This window comes from Lolium perenne, chromosome 2 (assembly GCF_019359855.2).
Source record: "Lolium perenne isolate Kyuss_39 chromosome 2, Kyuss_2.0, whole genome shotgun sequence".
Taxonomy (NCBI): Eukaryota; Viridiplantae; Streptophyta; class Magnoliopsida; order Poales; family Poaceae; genus Lolium; species Lolium perenne.
Window position 1 is genome coordinate 120,715,586 of NC_067245.2, and position 19,239 is coordinate 120,734,824.

The 19,239-nt window shown below is 45.5% G+C and overlaps 1 protein-coding gene across 1 annotated transcript; it reads right to left on the minus strand.

The window, feature by feature from the left end:
- Positions 1 to 4,512: 4,512 nt before the first annotated feature.
- LOC127333538 (THO complex subunit 4A) lies at positions 4,513 to 18,815 on the minus strand. The gene is made up of 5 exons (XM_051359919.2): positions 18,492 to 18,815; positions 18,236 to 18,397; positions 16,797 to 16,865; positions 16,526 to 16,710; positions 4,513 to 5,031 (listed from the first exon to the last, which is right to left on the minus strand). Exons 1-5 carry the CDS (start codon positions 18,642 to 18,644, stop codon positions 4,782 to 4,784), a joined length of 819 nt encoding a protein of 272 aa, XP_051215879.1. The 5' UTR covers positions 18,645 to 18,815; the 3' UTR covers positions 4,513 to 4,781.
- Between the last annotated feature and the right edge of the window lie 424 nt (positions 18,816 to 19,239).

Sequence of the window (19,239 nt, forward strand, 5' to 3'; positions counted from 1 at the left end):
ATTTTTGGTTGATTCTGGCAGTACTCATTCCTTCATCAACAGCTCTTTCATTCCTCACTTCACCGATGTAGCTGCACTGAAATCTACTGTCCAAGTGAAGGTAGCTAATGGAGCCAAGACGGTTTGCGACAAAGCCCTGCTTAACTGCCCCTGGTGGTGTGAAGGAAATCAGTTCACCACACAATTCAAGTTCCTTACACTAGGAGCATATGATGGTATCCTTGGTCTGGACTGGCTAGCAATGCACAGCCCTATTGATAAGGGGTGGCCCGATCTTCTCAGTAAGCAACGGTGGTGATGATGATCACGGCGTGATTGCAGCGGAGGTAACTTGATGAAGTGGATGATAACTTGTATGACACAACGAGATCTCTCGATTGGTCCCTGTCGCCAATGCAACAGCTCTCAACCCTGCAAGATATTCGCAACTCCACACACTTGCGCACGTAGCCGCCGACCACGAAGCGGTAAGTTGCAACCGTCTAATTCCCAGTGGAACAGCAGATCACACAAGACTTTTCAGGTCTACAAATTATCAAGCAATATGGTGTAGGGGATCAATAGTTTTGCAGAGCAAACAACTAAGAACTAGGGTTTATCTTAAACGTGGTCTAAAGCAGCTAGGGGGCGTCCTGGGCACTTATATAGGCGTCCGGGACGACTTCTGGTCAAAAAGATACAAGAATAACCGACCCAGAATAGATCTGGTCGAGACAAACTCGGACGCGGCCGGTCTGGGGGCCGGTCGACCGGGCCTGGGACCGGGCTGGCCGGTTCAAACCGGGCCAGGGACCGGGTTCCAACCGGGCGGGGAAATTGTCGCGAAGTAACGTCCCCGGTTGGCATCAGCGTGGCGCCCGGTTGGCGCCGGGGTGGATCCGGCCTGCCGCCCGGTCGGACCGGGCCAGGGACCGGGCGCGCCGGCGTGGCGGCCGGTCTGACCGGATGCTGGGCCGGCCTGGACTTCGTCTTCTCCTCTCGCGCATGCCTACCGCTCCTCCCTCGCGCGTCCATGAGATTTCTTCATGTCCAGCTCCTTGTCCAGCTCCACGTCCATCTTCACGTCTAGCTGCTCTTCTCCTCCTCGTGTGATGCTTGTCTCCTCTTCATACCTGATGATACATAAGTAATGGGACTTAGGTAGTATAAAGTTCTGATCAATCAAAGTATCGTTTAGGAACAAGTTCACCTGTTGTTTAAGTAGCTTCGCACGAGCTCTTGTAATAGGTCCAATCCGAACTTCATTGGACTTGAGCTTCACAGCAGGTTCATCTTCAGTTGGTAATGACGGAGGTGGTAGTGTGGTAGGGATGTCCTCATCATCTCCCCCCCTTCAAAAGGCGTCGACCTCGACGCTCCAAGGTTTTATAAAACCATAAGAGAATAAAGCATCAGAATAAATTTATTTGAAAATAAATTTTATTTTGTCAAAACCATGTATATGATGCATGCATGATGCTATGACTTTGCAACGATGCGGAAAAGCAAGCAACAGACAAAATTCTATTGTTAGGGATTTTTCGGGTCGTTACACCAACTGTGTTTGGCGCCTGCCAATATTTCGGCCTGGGATTGGTACCCAGTAGCCCTCAGACCTAGCCTAGCGGTATAGGGTGGTGTAGTTCTTGTTGTGGACTGCCTGCCGATGTGATTCGGCATGGGAGTGGTAACCCCTGTAAACCTCATATCGCATGACTAATACACATAACATCTCTGTATAATTCTGATCCGGGGGTCCTACACTATATCCGTAACATCAACTTATCCCGTGAACTTGATTATCTGCAGCGATATCGGCCCTCTCCTATAGAAGATAACAGATCCAAGTGTAGGCATTATGGGTAAAGTGAAGGTAAAATATTCGAGGTGGTCTCGGTCTCCTAGCTCCCACAACTTCTCCCCCGAGCTCTCCTTGGAATGCACGCTTTACGTATGCGTGTGAGTGGGACGCAACTGGGTTGAGAAGTTATACCTTCTCCTCCAGGCTCTTCCGAGGATAGAGAGAGAGGGGGGGGGGGGGGCAAGTGAAGTCGTACTACATGCCTTCCGCCACTCCGCCTCGCCCCCTCGTAGATGCTTGCCCTTTTGGAGAATTTTGAGAGAGGCTTGCCTTATTACTAAAGAAGGAACCAACTTTTCGGCTGACCAGTGAGGCTTCATGGACACGCAAAGTTAGATGCGTGTGGAACAGACGTAATTTTTAACTTGCACTCATCCATCACTTTCTCTCGGCCGCCAATTTTTGAGGACTAGTAAATGGCACATGCTTTGTATTTGGATAAATTTAGATTTCCAATATTATTATATAAAACTTATGTTTTAAATGTTGTTCAAACATTCAGTAAACTACTACCTCCATTCCAAAATTTAAGGCTTATATTAATATTATTTTTAGAAAGTCAAACTATGTCAAATTTAACTAAGTTTTTTCCAAAAATCATTGACATAAAATACAAATTTAATATCACTAGATGGATAATATATTTTCATATGGTATCTACAAAATATCTTATTTTTTGATAGATTCTGCTAAAAGTTTGATCAAAATTTAATTGGTTTGACTTTACAAAAAAAATAAGCCTTAACTTTAGGATGGAAGTAGTAATAACTAAGAGCATCTCCAACGGGGCGACGCAAACGGAACCTAAGCAACCGTTTGCGTCAGCGGGGTCAAAAAATGCGTCGGGTCCTTGCTCCAGCGGGGCGACGCAAAGTGACCGGGCCGTCCGTGCACCCGCAAACCTGGCCCAAATATGCGCCTCGGATGCGTCTCTGCGGACGGCTAGGTGGACGCGCAAAGTGTCTGCTCGCGTCTGGCGGACTTTTCGTCGGGCCGCCTGCTAGTGACCCTGGCTCGATGCGTCTTCTCAGGCGTGCCAGCGACTGGTGCCGCTGCTTCGGTTCAGCAGTCTGCGCTACATTAATGGCGATGCCTCGCATGCTGTGCGGCCGCCGCCCACCTCTGCGAACGCAGTAATGGCGATGCCACGCGTCATGCGGCCTTCAGCTGGCTCCGGACTATATAAAGATGGCGCGCGCTCTTCTTCCTCATCCACTTCTCCACACAAACCCTAGTCGCCACAAGCTCCACCATATCGCCGTCTAGCTCTTCCTACGACGCAGACAGCCCCGGGAGGAAGTCCATGGCGGGTCCTGGTGGCTGGCGAGGCGGTCGAGGCCGCGGGCCTGGGTGCCCCCGGGGCCGGGGCTGCCGAGGTGGAGCAGCTACGGCCCCACGGTCACCTTCGCCTGCGCCATCCTCGTCTTCTCACGAGGAGCGCTGCTTCGAGTTCATCATCTGCATCGACAATGACCCACTCGGCATCAGCGGCTCCCGCACAAGTTCGTCGAGTTCGTCGATGGCGTCGAGCCGATCCAGTTGCAGCTACGGGAGACCAGCTGCAACTTCTACCGGTGACCTGTTGAGGTCTTGTTCGACGGGCAGGGCAAGATGTACCTGCACACGGGGAGGGACAAGTTCGCTCGCGACCTCGCGCTCGAGCCTGGCAGCCTGCTCACCTTCCTCTACGAGGGGGAAGGCGAGATGATCATCAAGGTGTTCGACGACACAGCCTGCCGTAGGCACTACCACACCGGCGAGTCCGGCTCGGACACCAATAGTTAAAACTGTTAGAGTGTTATTTCTTTGCAGCAAATATGGCCACAAGCCAATTGAAGGCACTAGTAGCGGTTTCTGGATGTTCTTCCTCGAAAGAACCAACAAGGCCATAATTACCGGCTGGATTTTCCAGTTTGGGTGATTAAGTGTACTCACGAGTGTTCTTTCTTCTCAGCGAATAAACATAACCAACACTAGTTAGGTTTCCTCATTTTGCAATGCTCTAATTTGTGTCAACCATGGTTCAAACTATGTATTAGTTCGTGTAAAACCATGTTCCAATTATGTATTAATTTATGTAAAACCATGTTTCCAATATGTATTAGTTTGTGTAATGTTTGGAACTATGTTTATAAATGGAGAAGAGAAAAAAATAGAAAAAAGAATACGTCGCCCCGCTGGAGCAAACCCTAGTCGCAAACGGACACGCGAACAAAAATGGTCATTTTCATGTCCGCTAGATGACACAAACTAACGCACGAACAATTTGGACGTCTAAAATGCGTCGCCCATCTGGAAATGCCCTAAGCAGCCCTTGGAAATCAAAAAGGTTGCAAAGAAATGCTATTTGACTCCCATGGTGCAGAGAAGTTATTTTGCTCCCAGCATAAATTTTCGTCATTACTTATAAAAATGTGTTCTTCAATTTAAATAATTACATTCATATTTTCTCACAACAAAACAATGACATATGGCAGTGTAAAAAACACCAAAAATACATATTTTATATCATATTTTTGTACATCACGTAAACAGCAAATAATTGGCCATTTCTATTTTTTCTTATGTTCTATTCAACTTATGAACAACTTATGAACCAAGACAAAATTTTACATGACGTAGAAATCATTCACTGCTGTAAAGATAGAGGGTGGGTAACTATTCTGCACCCAGGAGGTCAAATAGCACGACTCTATAAAACCCGAGAGTTGACAACAAAATGGTTTTCAGACACTGCAAACAGAACTGAACAAACATTCGACTCTTAAACAACACCAAAGTTCCAAAATTAGGCAATAGAACAGGACGTATCCAGCACTAGGAGTAGGTATATGACAAGCGCAAATGTAGAGCAGGGTAAGTGAAGACTAACAGCAAACACTACCAACTCAGATGTGCTGTTTCAGCACCACCCCACCCATATATATGTAACATCAGATCCTCATTTCTGCTTCACTGCTGATGCATGATACTGCTCCAGTTCAGCATCAAGATCTGCAGCAGACGCCTGCACACGGTTGCGACCATGCCCTCTTGCTCTCCCCTGTCCCTGCCCACCACCGCCTTGGACAGTGTTTCCAGGACGACCACTACCTCGAGAAATTCCTCTTTGGCCAGCACCGCCCTGACCACTGCCTCCAGGACAACCATTACCATGAAATGGCCCTCTCGGGCCTCCTCTTTGAGGCAGACTGCAAAGAGTACCAAAGTGATGAGCGTGTGGTGTAAAACATGTACTAGTATCTTGGAAGAGCATGCGGAACAATAAAACTGGTTTTACATTCACTACAGAAAATGCTTGCAGACAGCAAAGTCGGTCCCAAATACAAGCAGGCAGGGCTATGGGAAGTTGTTGCCATATGGTGTCTCACAACAAAAGAATGCCTTTCGTAATATTACAGGCTGTGCTGTGCATGTTAATAATCTGTAAAATGTACAACTCGGTCAGTATCTACAGACATGGATGGAATCAGTTTGCTAATCTGATGATAATGAGCAACAACCACTACTCCACAATTAGCATTTTGTGCCTTTTCTATGAGGTCAAAAACTCTGGCTTCTGGCTTTTGGACTAGCTATATCAAACTCTCTTCAGGAAAGTCATTAAATCCATTCGTCTAGCAGCATATAGGTCAACTTTCTAGAATAGTGTTTCATGAAGTCCACTCGTGAATCAAGAGCACATTTGTTACAATATGTGCACCCATAACCCTGCTTTCGGCTGTAAGAGGTCAGAGAAACGCTAGCAGACCCTCTAAACCTGTAAAAAAAATAGAGGCTGAGTGCTGTTGCACAGAGTCCGATCCTGTAAACTGCTGCCTGGATGTTGTTTCCATGCAGGATCCACTTGTCGGTGAGGTGAGACGAACGATTCTGTTTTATTTCCTATTACCTTTCCCACCCTTATCCTTTCCCCACTATCTTTTTGGCTGCGAGCTCCTCCCGTTCCAGCGCCAGCCCACCACCTGCGAGCACCACCCACAGCAGCGCGCACGTCCGCCACGAGCAATTCCCCTTCCCCTTTCCCAGTATCTTTTTTGCTGCGAGGGCTTCTCCTTCCCAGCCAGCCAGCAAATGTCACCTTCTCCTCCCCCTACTTCCTAACTGCCTCCCCTTTCTGACCAGCCGTGCTGCTGCTTCTACTCCCGGGCCCTCCCGACTGCAGAATCAGAGATGTCCCTCCCGCTCTCCCTGCCCTGTCAATTTCCTGGATACAGCTTACTCCATACGAGAATGTTTGCCTGTATATTTACAGGAGGAAGGGGCCGTTTTCAGACAATCCTCTAAAATTATACTCCCTCCAATCCGGAAAACATGTCGAACTGTTCATTTTGCAAAAACAACCTTCCGTCTTTTACTTTGATTAACCCGCAATCCACAATCTTCGCTCGTCAGATCTCAACCGGCAAGCGCAGCCCGCAGCAGCCTGCATTCGACCCCCTACGCTCTTCTCCACTCACTTTCTCTTCTCCCCTCCACCTTCTGTTGGCAGCTAACCCTCCACAAAAGAACCGACTTTTTGCTCTATGAGCCGACGAAGAATCAGCGGATCTGGCGTCGGCCCGCCCTCTGGTCGTTGCGAGGCCGGACACGCCAGATCCGATGGTCGCGAGGCCAGACGCGCCAGATCCGGTCGTCGCGAGGCCAGGCGGGCCAGATCCTGTGGTCGCGATGCCAGAAGGAAGCAGTGAGCCAGCGACCTTCCTCGCCATGGCGGACCCGTATGACGTCGGTAGGGAGCCCAAGCAGCAGCTGAAGCCAGCGCTCGAGATGGAGACTATTCCGGGAAGCACACACGGCGAGAAGGAGCAAGCAGCCGACCAACCTCGTCGGAGCCTACTCCAGCCCGCCCTTCTCACTCGTCTCGGCCACTTGTGGGTGCTGCGGAGCCCCGCGCCCTCTCTCCTCTCAGCTTCCCTCCGTGCTCGAGATGGAGTTTGGTAGAACGAGTACAGGGAACTGGTGGCGACTACAGGAGGAATGACTTGATTTTTCTGATTTCACAAGGACTTTATTGTAAAACGTACTTATACAACCGGCCGACACTTTTTTCGGACCGGAGGGAGTAGTTATAGAGATTGGCAGTTTTCTATACCCCTATATAATGGAGCAGTTTTGAACTGAGACTAAAGCATCAATTTCAGCCGTTGGTCTCTTAAATCCAACAGTTGAGAACGACCGGATTCGCCACAAACAGTAAATGGCATATGTCTCCACAATATTCTAGAACAGTCTTCGTTACTCGCGTAGCGTGCTCCTCCCCTGGAAAAGAGGCTCACGGGTGATACTTCGTGGGCCAATGTTGCAACATGAGTAGAGCAGAGCAGGTAGGCGTGGGAACAGGACATGGTCGAGGTGTAGCCGGACGGAGAGCGACGTGGTCGCCGATAGCTCGGCAAGGAGCGGCTGCGCACGAGTCGTGCTGTAGCTGGCGCACGCGAGCAGGCCGAGTGGAACTCGCTGGAAGGACATGGTGCCGTGCGGAACCGATTAGAACAGAGCGGTGGCGCGGGATGGTGGCGAGGCTCCGATGGCAGCGGTGCTTGGGCGAGGAGGCGAACCAGGGGAGGTATGTGGCGAGCTCAGCCGAGCTGAGTAGGGTGCGGGCGCGGGAGGCAGAGGTCAAGCGGTGGACGTCAGGCTCCCATTGAGGGCGTCCAACACGGTGACGACGAGCGGGCGGGATGAGAAAGCCGCAGGGAAAGGAGAGGGAGCCGGGCAGCATGCTGGTTGTGGTGGAGAGAGGTTTTTGCTCCTAATCTTGTCCACCTTCTGCTAATCCAGGATTCCCATCACACGTCCTTCCTCCTCAAAGGATCTTCTTTGTTCCGCCCCAGGACCTCGAACCACCGCTGAGCGCTGACCACACCACCATTATCGCCCGTGGTGCAAACACCGTCCCGGTGAGCAACTGCGCCTCACATTGTCAACCAGACGACGCCTTCCTCTCTTCGAGCCCCACAGCCCCACTATGTTCCAGCAGTTCCGATCAGGAGATGGCAGCGGCGGCAATCGCTGTTGTAGCAGGGATGGCAGACTTTCTGCCGCGCCGCCGATCAAGGTCAAGTTCAAGCTGCTGAGTAGTTGTTTTGCCTGTATGTGCAAACGATTACGACCAACGTACACCTTCTTGTAATTGCTTGCCTTCCTTCAACGTATTCAATCAGGGTGGTTGTAGATGTAAACGATTTTGTTCCTCACTTTTACCAGCACTTATCTTCTTGGATTCCGATTACTGATGATTGACTCAGTCAGATGCAGGTATGCGCTGTTCTTGTGCAAATTGCCGAATGCAGGAAACGAAGTTTCTTTATTGAGCGAATAGGATCTGGTTAGCGGTCATTAGTCATTACTGCTCATTTTTTTCATCTCAGATTGGAATTAGCAGGAAGTGCTTTCTGGAATGTCCTTCGCTGGTGAGCACCAATTTGTTTGATCTTCTGGTTACTACCCAAAGAATTCTGATTTTACGATTTCAGATTCTGCTGCAATCAAGTGATAATACAAACTTTCAAATTGCAAGCTTAATAGGATAGGATCGAGCTTAGAAGTCGTTTGGTATCCATCATTTGGGCTTGGAATCCTGGAATTCATTTTGGAATTCCATAGGTGGACTGTTTGGTTGCCACGGAATTGGGCCGTCATTTCATTTAGGAAATCCAGCAAAATGTATGACGCTATGGGTAAACACAATTCCGAGCTGAGACCTGCCATTTGCGTTTCTCTATGAAAGCTATTTACAAATTCAATATTAAATTCTGCTATCATTTGCAATTCCTGTGGCAGCCAAACAAGTGTCCATTTCTGAAATTACAATATAAATGTATTCATTTCAAAATGCTACAAACGAAATGAAAGCCTGGCTTCCAAACGACTTCTTATATATATTGCTCAACGACTTCTTATATATATTGCTCGGTGAAACGTGTGTTGCACGTGCGGAGTGAGTAGTTTGTGAACATGTGTATATATGTGTGTTTCTGATCGATGAAGAGGCCATTTGGTGTAATGCACTTAAACCCTATATCGTAAAAAAATCTGGCTCACATTAATTAAAAAATAGCATTATATAGAGTACGAACAATGTTGAATATCGACGGTTTGATATAGATCGGCAAAACCTAACATTGTTGTCCGTTGGATCTGTTTCAGTACAATAGATTATAATTTCATGTCTAGCATCTCTAGATGATTCTATTGTTAGCCTTTAGCAGCATGAACATTATGCACGGACCTCAAAATACACTTCTCCATCATTCTACAATATATCTTCTATGCTTAAAATATTCTCACTTTCTTTTTCTTAATAGAACTATCATTGTTTATAAATCTATAGTTGTTTTGAGACTACATATTTATAAATGGTCATTCATGTTTCGCATACGAAGGTCAAAGCGGGGTACTTAATTATGAGACATCTTTCAATCAATATGTCGTACTTTCATTACTGAGCCCTCACGTGCAAGGCATGTGCATCTTACTAGTTTAGATAATAATGAGGTGATTTAGAGGACAAATCCTGATATTTGAACTGAAAAATTCAATGTCAACCTGGAAAATATGTTTTCCTTCGATTTTCCAAAAATAATTGAGTTTTAACTATTACTTTTCCCGATTATACACGATTTTCCTATATTTGTTAAATTAAGTTGCTGACATGGCAAGGTGTTGAAGTACAAAAGTGAAGACACCTGTCGTCTCTGTCAGCATAAATCCATTTAGGAAACAGGTCATAACATTAAAGATAGTAATTCTTCTTACCAAGGTGCACAAATCCTAAAGCAACACCTATAGCACTGTATTCGTTAATTATGCACAGGTTTTTAGTTAGCTCTAGCATTTTTGGTACTAGTTAAGGGTACATGCGAATGAATGCCTAGTATTTAGTGCTATTTTTTAAGCAAGATGCATAGGTTAACATACTCACACATCCGCGAGTAGTTTGTGTACATGCCTAGATATGATAATTTCACGAAATATCTCAAGGTAAACGTGTATAAATATTACTTCCTCCATTTTAAAATGATTTAATTTCTAGGACTGTCGGAAGACAAACAACTTTAAATTTGTCCGAATCTAGACAATCTAGTTTCTAGAATTTTGAAAACTATATTTAGTACTACAGATTTGAAATCATAGATATTTACGTATTTTTCTACAAATCTGGCCCCCTTCGATTTTTTTTACTTAGGACAAACCTAAAACTTCAATTTTTTATTGAAGAAATTAAATTGTAAGCATTTAATTTTAAATGTGATAAATGGAGTTATTCCACTTACTAATAAATGATAATTGTGGGAAGCATAACTTTATAAAATGTGAGAAATATGAATAACCTGCTTCTGGCTTTCCAAAACAAAAATAATACTCCAATATGGAGGTTGTTCATCGATATAAATCAAGGAACTATTTGAACTTTGATTGCTTAGATTTGTGCACATGAAAATTATTTGTAAAATCTAAGGAAAAATCACATTCCAATATTAGTAAGATAGATTTATAAGAGAAAATAGAAGCTGATCCATGTAATTACGAATGATTTTCTCAGAATTTCCGTTTCTCATAATTAATTATTTATGTGCCTTTACAGTGGCTGCCTGCCTTTCGTGTCTCGATCATGCTGGTTGGTAGCTTGATGAAAACAATGTTTCTAGCGGGTCGCTAGCTAGTGCTGCATGGACACTCTCATGTGAGAGCTAGAAAATTCCAAAGAGCGCACGCGAATGTACAAGTATTCAGAGTGGTGGCAGTAGCCTGGTATTGAGGCAACGCCGGAATCCCTCAGCCTTGTCGGCTGTTAAAAAGTCTATCCTGTGTAACCCACAAACTATATGATTGTCTATTTTACTTTCTCATTCTCATTCTTCCCACAGCCATCTCTTCAATTCATACATCATGGCCCACAAAGTTGTTTCAGGCATGCACACATCTTTTTTCAGAGAAGGGCACGCGATGGTTCTAGGGCAATGCCGAACAGGCAGTGTACTGTTCACAGCGAATCCGGCTGCCGTAGGCAATTAGATTTAGCCGTCGAACGGTTAGGATTCATGCTCAAAGCATAGTTTAAAACTGCTACATTATATAGGGGTATAGATAAATCTTTCCACTTATGTAATCATTCAACAACATTTTTTTCTTTGTTTTACTTTTTGCCCATGTCCATGGTTGACCTAAGATGTACCACAACATTCTCTGTTTCTCATTTTACGATATCGATTGAAGCCAATTGAAGAGCTGCAGAATCGCCGTATGCACAGATGGGGAAAATTTTAAGCTATAAATCAGTTACAGAGTGGAAACTGTGTCTGGTTAACGGGACACCTTTGTTAGGAATAATCTTATCAATGTAGTTGGCTAGTATAAGGAGCTAGCTTAGCCGTGAAGTATCCAGATTATGTAGAGAAAACTCTAGAATGGGGAATGTTCTAGAGTGAGATGGTTAGGAGTAGTATGAAATATCTAGAGTTTGTAGAGTATTATAAAAGTATGGTGTAGGGTTTGTATTGTGCCAGATGGCAACAATCCAAGGGGTCATGTACAAGCATAAATAGGGGTAGCACCCTTCCCATGTAACTAAGCTTGGTACACTTGAGATATCTAACAAACATTTCTACTAGTAGCAGCCTTATGTGTACGTGCGTGTGAAACACAAGCTTCCTAGTAGTATAATCCATGTGTGTGTACGTGTGTGCGAAGCACATGAAGAGAGAGAGCTATGAGTGTGAAGCTCATATCTTCAGATAGAGAGAGATAGTCCGGAGGAGAGCTAGTAGATAGCCTAGACCCAACCGTTGGTATTAGAGCCTCAAGATCCGAGGCGGTAGCGGCGGACTCCATGCGAGGTGGAGTACAATGGCACAAGGTGGAGCTCACCGGTGGTGTCACTCCACTAGCAGCTAGCGGTGCAATGCCACAAGAATGAGATGGCAGTGATACGACGGTGTAATGGTGTCGCCAGGCAGCGCCGGCGATGCAATGCCGCTAGGTGCCAATAGCGGTGCGGCGATGCCATCGTCATTATGGAGAGTTGGTGCGAAGCCAACAAAATGCTTCGGCGTGAAGATGCGGCAAGACAGCGTGGTGAAGGCGCTGTGAGGGCGTTATCAGCAACAAGATGGCGGTGTGATGTTGTCATCTTTAGGAGGATCGGTGCGATGCCGGCTGTGGTATGATGTCATTGTCTTCATGGAGAGAGTTGGTGTGAAGCCAACAAATGTTGCAGTGTGATGTTACGGCAAGATGTCGTGGGGACCGGCAATATAAGAGTGTCTTTCCATGACAAGATGAAATCGGAGTGTGCACATGCGGTAGTGTGATACCATCGTTGTAGAGGGCGTCGGTGTGAGGCCAACCACTACCGTGTGATGCCATTGTCTCTAGAAAAGTTGGTGTGAAGCCAATGACGGTATTGTGATGCCATTCTGAAGTGGAAGAGTAAGTGTGAGGCCGTTACAAGATGAAGTGCATGGTCCAGGTGATTTGGATTAGGGGATATAGTTGATATGACAAGATTACGTGGGAGATTGTTAGGAGTAATCTTGTCAATGTAGTTGGCTAGTAGGAGATAGCTTAGTCATGAAATATCCAGGTTATGTAGAGAGAACTCTAGAATGGAGAATGTTCTAGAGTGAGATAGTTAGTAGTAGTATGAAATATCTAGAGTTTGTAGAGTATTCTAGGAGTATGGTGTAGGGTTTGGATTGTGCCACATGGAAACAATCCAATGGGCCATGTACAAGCATAAATAGGGGTAGCACCCTTCCCATGTAACTAAGCTTGGTACACTTGTGATATCTAACAAAGCTTCCTACTAGTAGAAGCCTTATGTGTATGTTTGTGTGAAGCACAAGCTTCCTAGTAGTATAAGCCATGTGTGTGTACGTGTGTGTGAACATCGAGAAAGAGCTGTGAGTGTGAAGCTCATATCTTCAGATAGAGAAAGATAGTCCGTCGGAGAGCTAGTAGATAGGCTAGCCCCAACAACGTTGAGCTACAAAACAATCCTTGGCTTCGCATTTGTCAGCAGCAAACCAAAGCCCTATAATACAGGCTGCAATCATCACCGGATTATTGAAAAAAATGGACTGAACAACTTAATTTTGTAAATACTATCTTGCAGCTGCACTAGGAGCACACCTACTCACTATGGCTACATGATCACTAGGTGATGTAGCCCCTCCAAAGGTCAAGACTAAACTAAGACCAACTAGTCCTCCAAGTGGACCGATGATGCAAGCACGCACCAATGCACTTCAACAAGAGGTGAACTCGCTCCTTACCATGCTTGATCTAACCTCCCTTTGAATGGCTTGCTACTTCATCAGAATGCCTTATGTGTAATTAGGTTCATTGTTCAAGAATTCAGCCGAATCACCGATTAAATGGCCAGTTAATCGCTACTTAGTGGCTGAGCCGATAATCGGCCGATTACCTGGCGAATTGGCCGATTAATCGCTATTCAGTGGCCGAGCGAGCCATTACCACTTAACGAATTCCTGAACAATGATTAGGTACATCTAAGAGGAAAACCTCCAAGGAAGCCAAGCCATCAAGGGAGGGGAAAACGAGGAAAGGAAGAACTAGAGCAAACCGGCGCTAGAACCGGCAGCGCCGGACCCTGCGCCGGAACCATTCCGGTCCGCCGGAACCAGACCGGTTTCGCCAGAACTGCTTACAGTAACACGTTCCAGTAAACTGGAACCTCCACCGGTCCTCTCGCCGAAACTGTTCCGGCACACAGTCCGGCTGTGCCGGTTTTAACACCGGAACTTGTCAATTCCTACGACTCAAACTATGATTCTGCCTTGTAATCTAGGGTTAGACTAAGATTTGAGTTTATGCTTGCGCTTTGTCTCATCTACTACTAGGACCCCCAAATCCTATGTATCAAGCCTACTCCTGTGGATCCAACTTGGTTCATGAATGATTCTAATGTTCCCACTCTCATTCATGCTCTTGAGTTTGCTCTCCATCACCAATCTTTCACTCCATGGATTCTACCTTTGAATCTCTCCATGGGTTGACTCTATTGGCTTAGTCTAACCAACTAAGGGAGTTCAAATCAGGTTTGTATTGGGTTGGTGTGGCTGTGTTTGCTTTTGGATTTTGTTCTCCCCCATCTCCTCATCCCCCACCTTGGGTCAATTTCGTGAGATTGGGCCAACCCCTTAACCTTAGGTCACATCAACAGCGATCTCTCAAGTGTTACCGACGAAACAATTGGACACATTGACAAACATCAGCAAGTGTATCAGAGTCTAAACATTTGTATCTCCACACTCTTCTAAACTTCCATTTGGGTAAATGTTTATGGTTCAGGACACACTTAATAATATGATGCATTAAAAAATGATGCACAATAAATCTTTAGGGAGAGGATGATCACGGAAGGACCATGGGACGAAGAGGGAGATGCGGATAGCATGTGGGTGAAGATGGGTACGTGCATTCAGAAGGTAGCTAGGGAGGTGCTTGGAGTGACCAAGGGTAAGAAGTCACAAGCTAAGGACACATGGTGGTGGAATGAGGATGTCCAAAGGGATATCAAGGAGAAGAATGAGTGCTACAAGAGTTGGCACCATGATAGAAGCACAAGCAACATGGTGAAGTATAAAGAGGCCAAGAAGAAGGCAAGGCGAGTTGTGAGTGGAGCAAGGGGGTGGGCCTATGAGGAGCTATAAGACTAGGTACAAAGGAAGGCGAGAAGGATATCTACAAGATGGCGAAAATTCGTGAGAGGAAGACAAGGGACCTCAACCAAGTTAAATGTATCAAGGACAAGGCTAATTGACTTCTAGTGAAAAATGAAGAGATCAAAAATAGATGGAGAGAGTACTTTGATGGGTTATTCAACGATGGGAACGAGGGCACTATGCCTAAGCTAGATGACTCCTTTGACGACACAGTAGGCGTTTTGTGCGGAGGATCCAAGAGCTTGAGGTTAAAGAGGCCCTCAAAAGGATGAAAGGAAGGAAAGGCCCTCGGCCTTGATGGTATCCCAATTGAGGTGTGGAGAAGCTTCGGAGACGTGGCAATAGTATGGCTAACTAAGCTTTTCAACCACATTTTTCGGTCAAACAAGATGCCCGGGGAGTGGAGGAAAAGCATATTAGTACCTATCTTCAAGAATAAAGCAGATATTCAAAGTTGTACTAACTAACGAGGGATTAAGCTTATGAGCCATACTATGAAAGTTTGGGAGAGAATCATCGAGCATCGCTTGAGGAGAGTGACGAAAGTCACTAAAAACCAATTCGGTTTTATGCCCGGGAGATCGACTACAGAGGCGACTTTCTTACTTCGCCAACTTATGGAGAGGTATAGGGGGCAGAAGGACCTACATATGGTCTTCATCGACTTGGAGAAGGCGTATGACAAGATACCAAGGACGATCATGTGGTAGGCTTTGGAGAAACACAAAATTCCAACAAAGTACATTACCCTCATCAGAGATATGTACGATCGTGTTATGACAAGTGTTCGCGCAGGTGATAGTGAGACCGATACCTTCTCAATCACGATAGGACTACATCAAGGGTCAACCTTGAGCCCATACATGTTTTCCTTGGTGATGGATGAGGTGACCAAGGATATACAAGGAGATATTCCTTGGTGTATGCTCTTTGCTGATGATGTGGTGCTAGTAGATGAAACTAGGGTAGGCGTGAATAGGAAGTTCGAGCTATGGAGGCAAACTTTGGAGTCAAAGAGGTTTAGACTTAGCAGGACCAAGACTGAGTACATGCGATGCAACTTTAGTGGTGTTGGTGGCGAAGACGGGGATATCAGTTTAGAAGGGAAAATAGTGCCCAAGAGGGACAACTTCCGTTACTTGGGATCAATGTTGCAAAGCAATGGTGATATCGATGAAGATGTTTGCCACATGATCAATGCAGGGTGGATAAAGTAGAGGCAGGCATCTGGTATCCTATGTGACAAAAAGGTCCCACAAAAGCTAAAAGGTAAGTTCTATAGGACGGCTTTCAGACTGGTGATGCTTTATGGGGCAGAATGTTGGCCCACTAAAAGACAACATATCCAACAAATGAGTGTCACGGAGATGCGCATGCTGCGTTGGATAGTGCGGCCATACAAGAAAGGACCGGATTAGGAACGAGGTAATTCGTGATAGGCTAGGGGTGGCACCGATTGATGAGAAGCTGGTCCAACACCGACTAAGGTGGTTTGGGCATATCCAAAGGAGGCCTCCAGAAGCTCCCGTTAACAATGGAACTTTAAAGAGTGGAGGATACTAGAAGGGGTAGAGGATGACCAAAGTTGACATGGGCGGAGACGATAAAAAGAGACCTGAGGGATTGAAATGTACCTAAAGTCTTGGCTCTTGATAGGACTGCATGGAGATAAGCGATCTATGTGCCAGAACCTTAGTCACTCGCTTCTTTTCTCTTTCCTTTTTTCCCCTTTTTTCCTTCTTTCTTCTTTCTTATTTTTTCTTTTTCTTTCTTTCTCCTTGTTTTAGTTCTCTTTTCTGTTGGGTTTCATATCTAGCCTACCACAACTTGCTTGGGAAAAAGGCTTTGATGTTGTTGTATTAAAAAATGATAGATTCCTTCAATTATACCAATACCATCGGGTGTAAGAAAAAGTCTCTAAGAGAAAAGGATATTTCATTGTTTAAAAAAAGACAGTGCATACATAAGAAATTCAAGAACAGTTAGAACTAACCTGTTTGGAATTGCATTGTAGTTTGAAGAAACATGGTTGTACAATAAAGGTACCGTTGAGCACGGCTCGGTCTTACTTCCAATGAGCTCAATTTTCATTGCCTTCCCATCAAGTTGAACACCATTGTATCTCTCAATAGCATCCAGAGCATCCACTTTCCTTGCAAAGACAACTTCCGCACTTCCCTAACAAGAAAAGGAGTCAAAGATCGGTGGTGTACAAAGTAGAGATGATATAAGATAGTTAAAGGAGACAGTACTCAACAATATACCTGTGATTTCCCATCCCTGTCATAGTTAACAGAATAACGCTTGAGCTCACCAATCTCTGAAAAGAGTTCCTGACAAGATAACAAAAGCACATCAGCTACAGTCATAATATAAGATGTTTTATACAACCAGTGTACTCATATATTTTATTACAACCAATACTCACATATTGGTTGTAATAACATCTATATTATGGTACAGAGGGAAGTCCCAATTAACCTAATGTGCTTAGAGTTGTGTATTGTTCGCGTTGATAACAAATACATGATACATTTTACTTTTCAAGACGAGAAGATTCAGTTTGAACCATGTATTACAGGACTTGTGTTACTTTGAAAAAACACAATAAACAATTTTAATTTGAACCATGAAGTTGTTACATATATCACAATAAACAATGTTCAGAATGACAGCAATGGTCGCATTGCCGCATGACTGATCCAGCCAGTGTGGTCACAATGAACATGGTTCAGTGTTAGACATTAGTACAGCATACATGATTGAAAGTACATCGATTTCATAGCAGAGTGACTCAACTTTCATAACATCCATGTTGCAGTTGGACCTATAGTTTCTTATGAGTTTACACTGTAAAACTTACAAAGACATGAGACTATACTGTATACATCATTGATCAAAGATCGGAAATTATGATCATATGCTTCCCACGGTGATGAGATTCGACCAGAGGAAGTACACATGAATTAAGACCTCAATCTTTCACACGGAGTATGAAATTCGTTGGTCAATAGTCACGGCCACTAAGAGATGGCTTCCTCAAAGAACCCTTACCCTAATTACCAAGGGTTTTCACGTTGCCACTCAAACGACATTACTAGAGTATATAGAGACAATAGTGATTAAAAACTGTATTGTGAAGAATTTATAATGAAAATACTCTACACAGGAGAAAGGAACACATAGTTCAAGTTCATTACAGATGTATTACAAAGAATAGCTAAGATATTACATATTACAATAAACAAACAAGAATATGTTATTGACAAGAATTAGGATGGCAATAGCATTTCACAAGAAAGTATGGTGTGATAGTCATACCTCCACTCAGCATAACTACAGAGTGAGGAACTAAAGCTACTACTGTCTTTGGAAATGCCGTGACTTGTCTCCACTCCAAATTAGTTAAAGTTCAAGCTTTGTCCTAACTAAAAAAACATCTGTAGTTTGACCAAGTCAGCAGAAAATGTGATAATATCTACACCTTCAAATACATATAGCACGAAAATATATTATACAATGAATCTAATGAAACTATTTCGATGTTGTAGATATTGGTATATTTTTCTATGAACTTGGTCAAACTTAAAAAAGTTACTTAGAGCATAGCTCGAACTTCAATTAATTTGGAGCGAAAGGGAGTAGTATCCTGCGGCGAGGATCTTAAGAGCAACAGTAACAGCAACAGAAGAACGGCAAGCACCTGGACGTCCTCGACGGTGACACTGGCGTTGAGGTTGGAGACGTGCAGCTTCGTCCCCGTCTCGAGTGTCCGCGGGGCGGCCACCGGAGGCGGCGGCGGGGAGGTTGCCATGGCGGCAACGTGCTCGGAGTAGATACCGTACGGTGAGTCGGCGGCGGCAGGCTGGACGGGCGGGCAACGGCTAGCGACGTTAGGGTTTCTTGCGGAGGGAGGGAGGGCCTGAAGCCCGGTAGGGAGTGTGAACGCGACGACATACCTTGGGGACTGATGGCGGGTACGGCATGGTCCGGGCGGACGGCGCCGCCCGGCGAGTGGGCCCGGAAGAGAAGGAGAGGCTGGGGCTGGCTCTGGGCCTGGACTTGGATTGCATGATAAGGTCGTCTAGCGACATATCCAGGCCACTCGACATGGTCGCTGGCCGCGTGAGGGCGAACAGGCTCTACGACGGCGGCGGAGAAAACGAAGGCGCGGCGGCGGAGAAAACGAAGGCGCGGCTGCGGTAATGCGGCGGCGGCGACGGCGGCGGCGGCGTGTGCAATGGATGCGTGCGGGCGCCTCCGGATTTATTCCTTTGTGCCGAAGTTTTTTTTTCTACTTCTATCTATATCTATATCTATATCTATACCTAATATCTATATTTATATACCTAATAATAAAGGAGCTGAGGTTTCTGATTTCGTCAACACTTTTTCTTGGACCGTTTTGCTCTCCCACCTATTGGCATAATACTACATTTTACCATTGTACCGGTTCAGGTTTTATTCCTTCCGACCTTGGCCCCCGAACGATCCCCTCCCGTCGTCTCGATGTTGGCCGGCTTCGATAGAACCTATCACGCTCGCGGCTTGCCCATTACAGATGTATTCTTGGGTCGGCCCAGCCAAACGGCTCGCACCAGTGAAGATTCCGCGGCAAGAAAACCCAGCGCCTAGAGCTATTCCACGAGAGGAAACATGTTTTAGTCCCACCCTGCTTGTTTACATCGAGACTCGCCTGTTTAAATC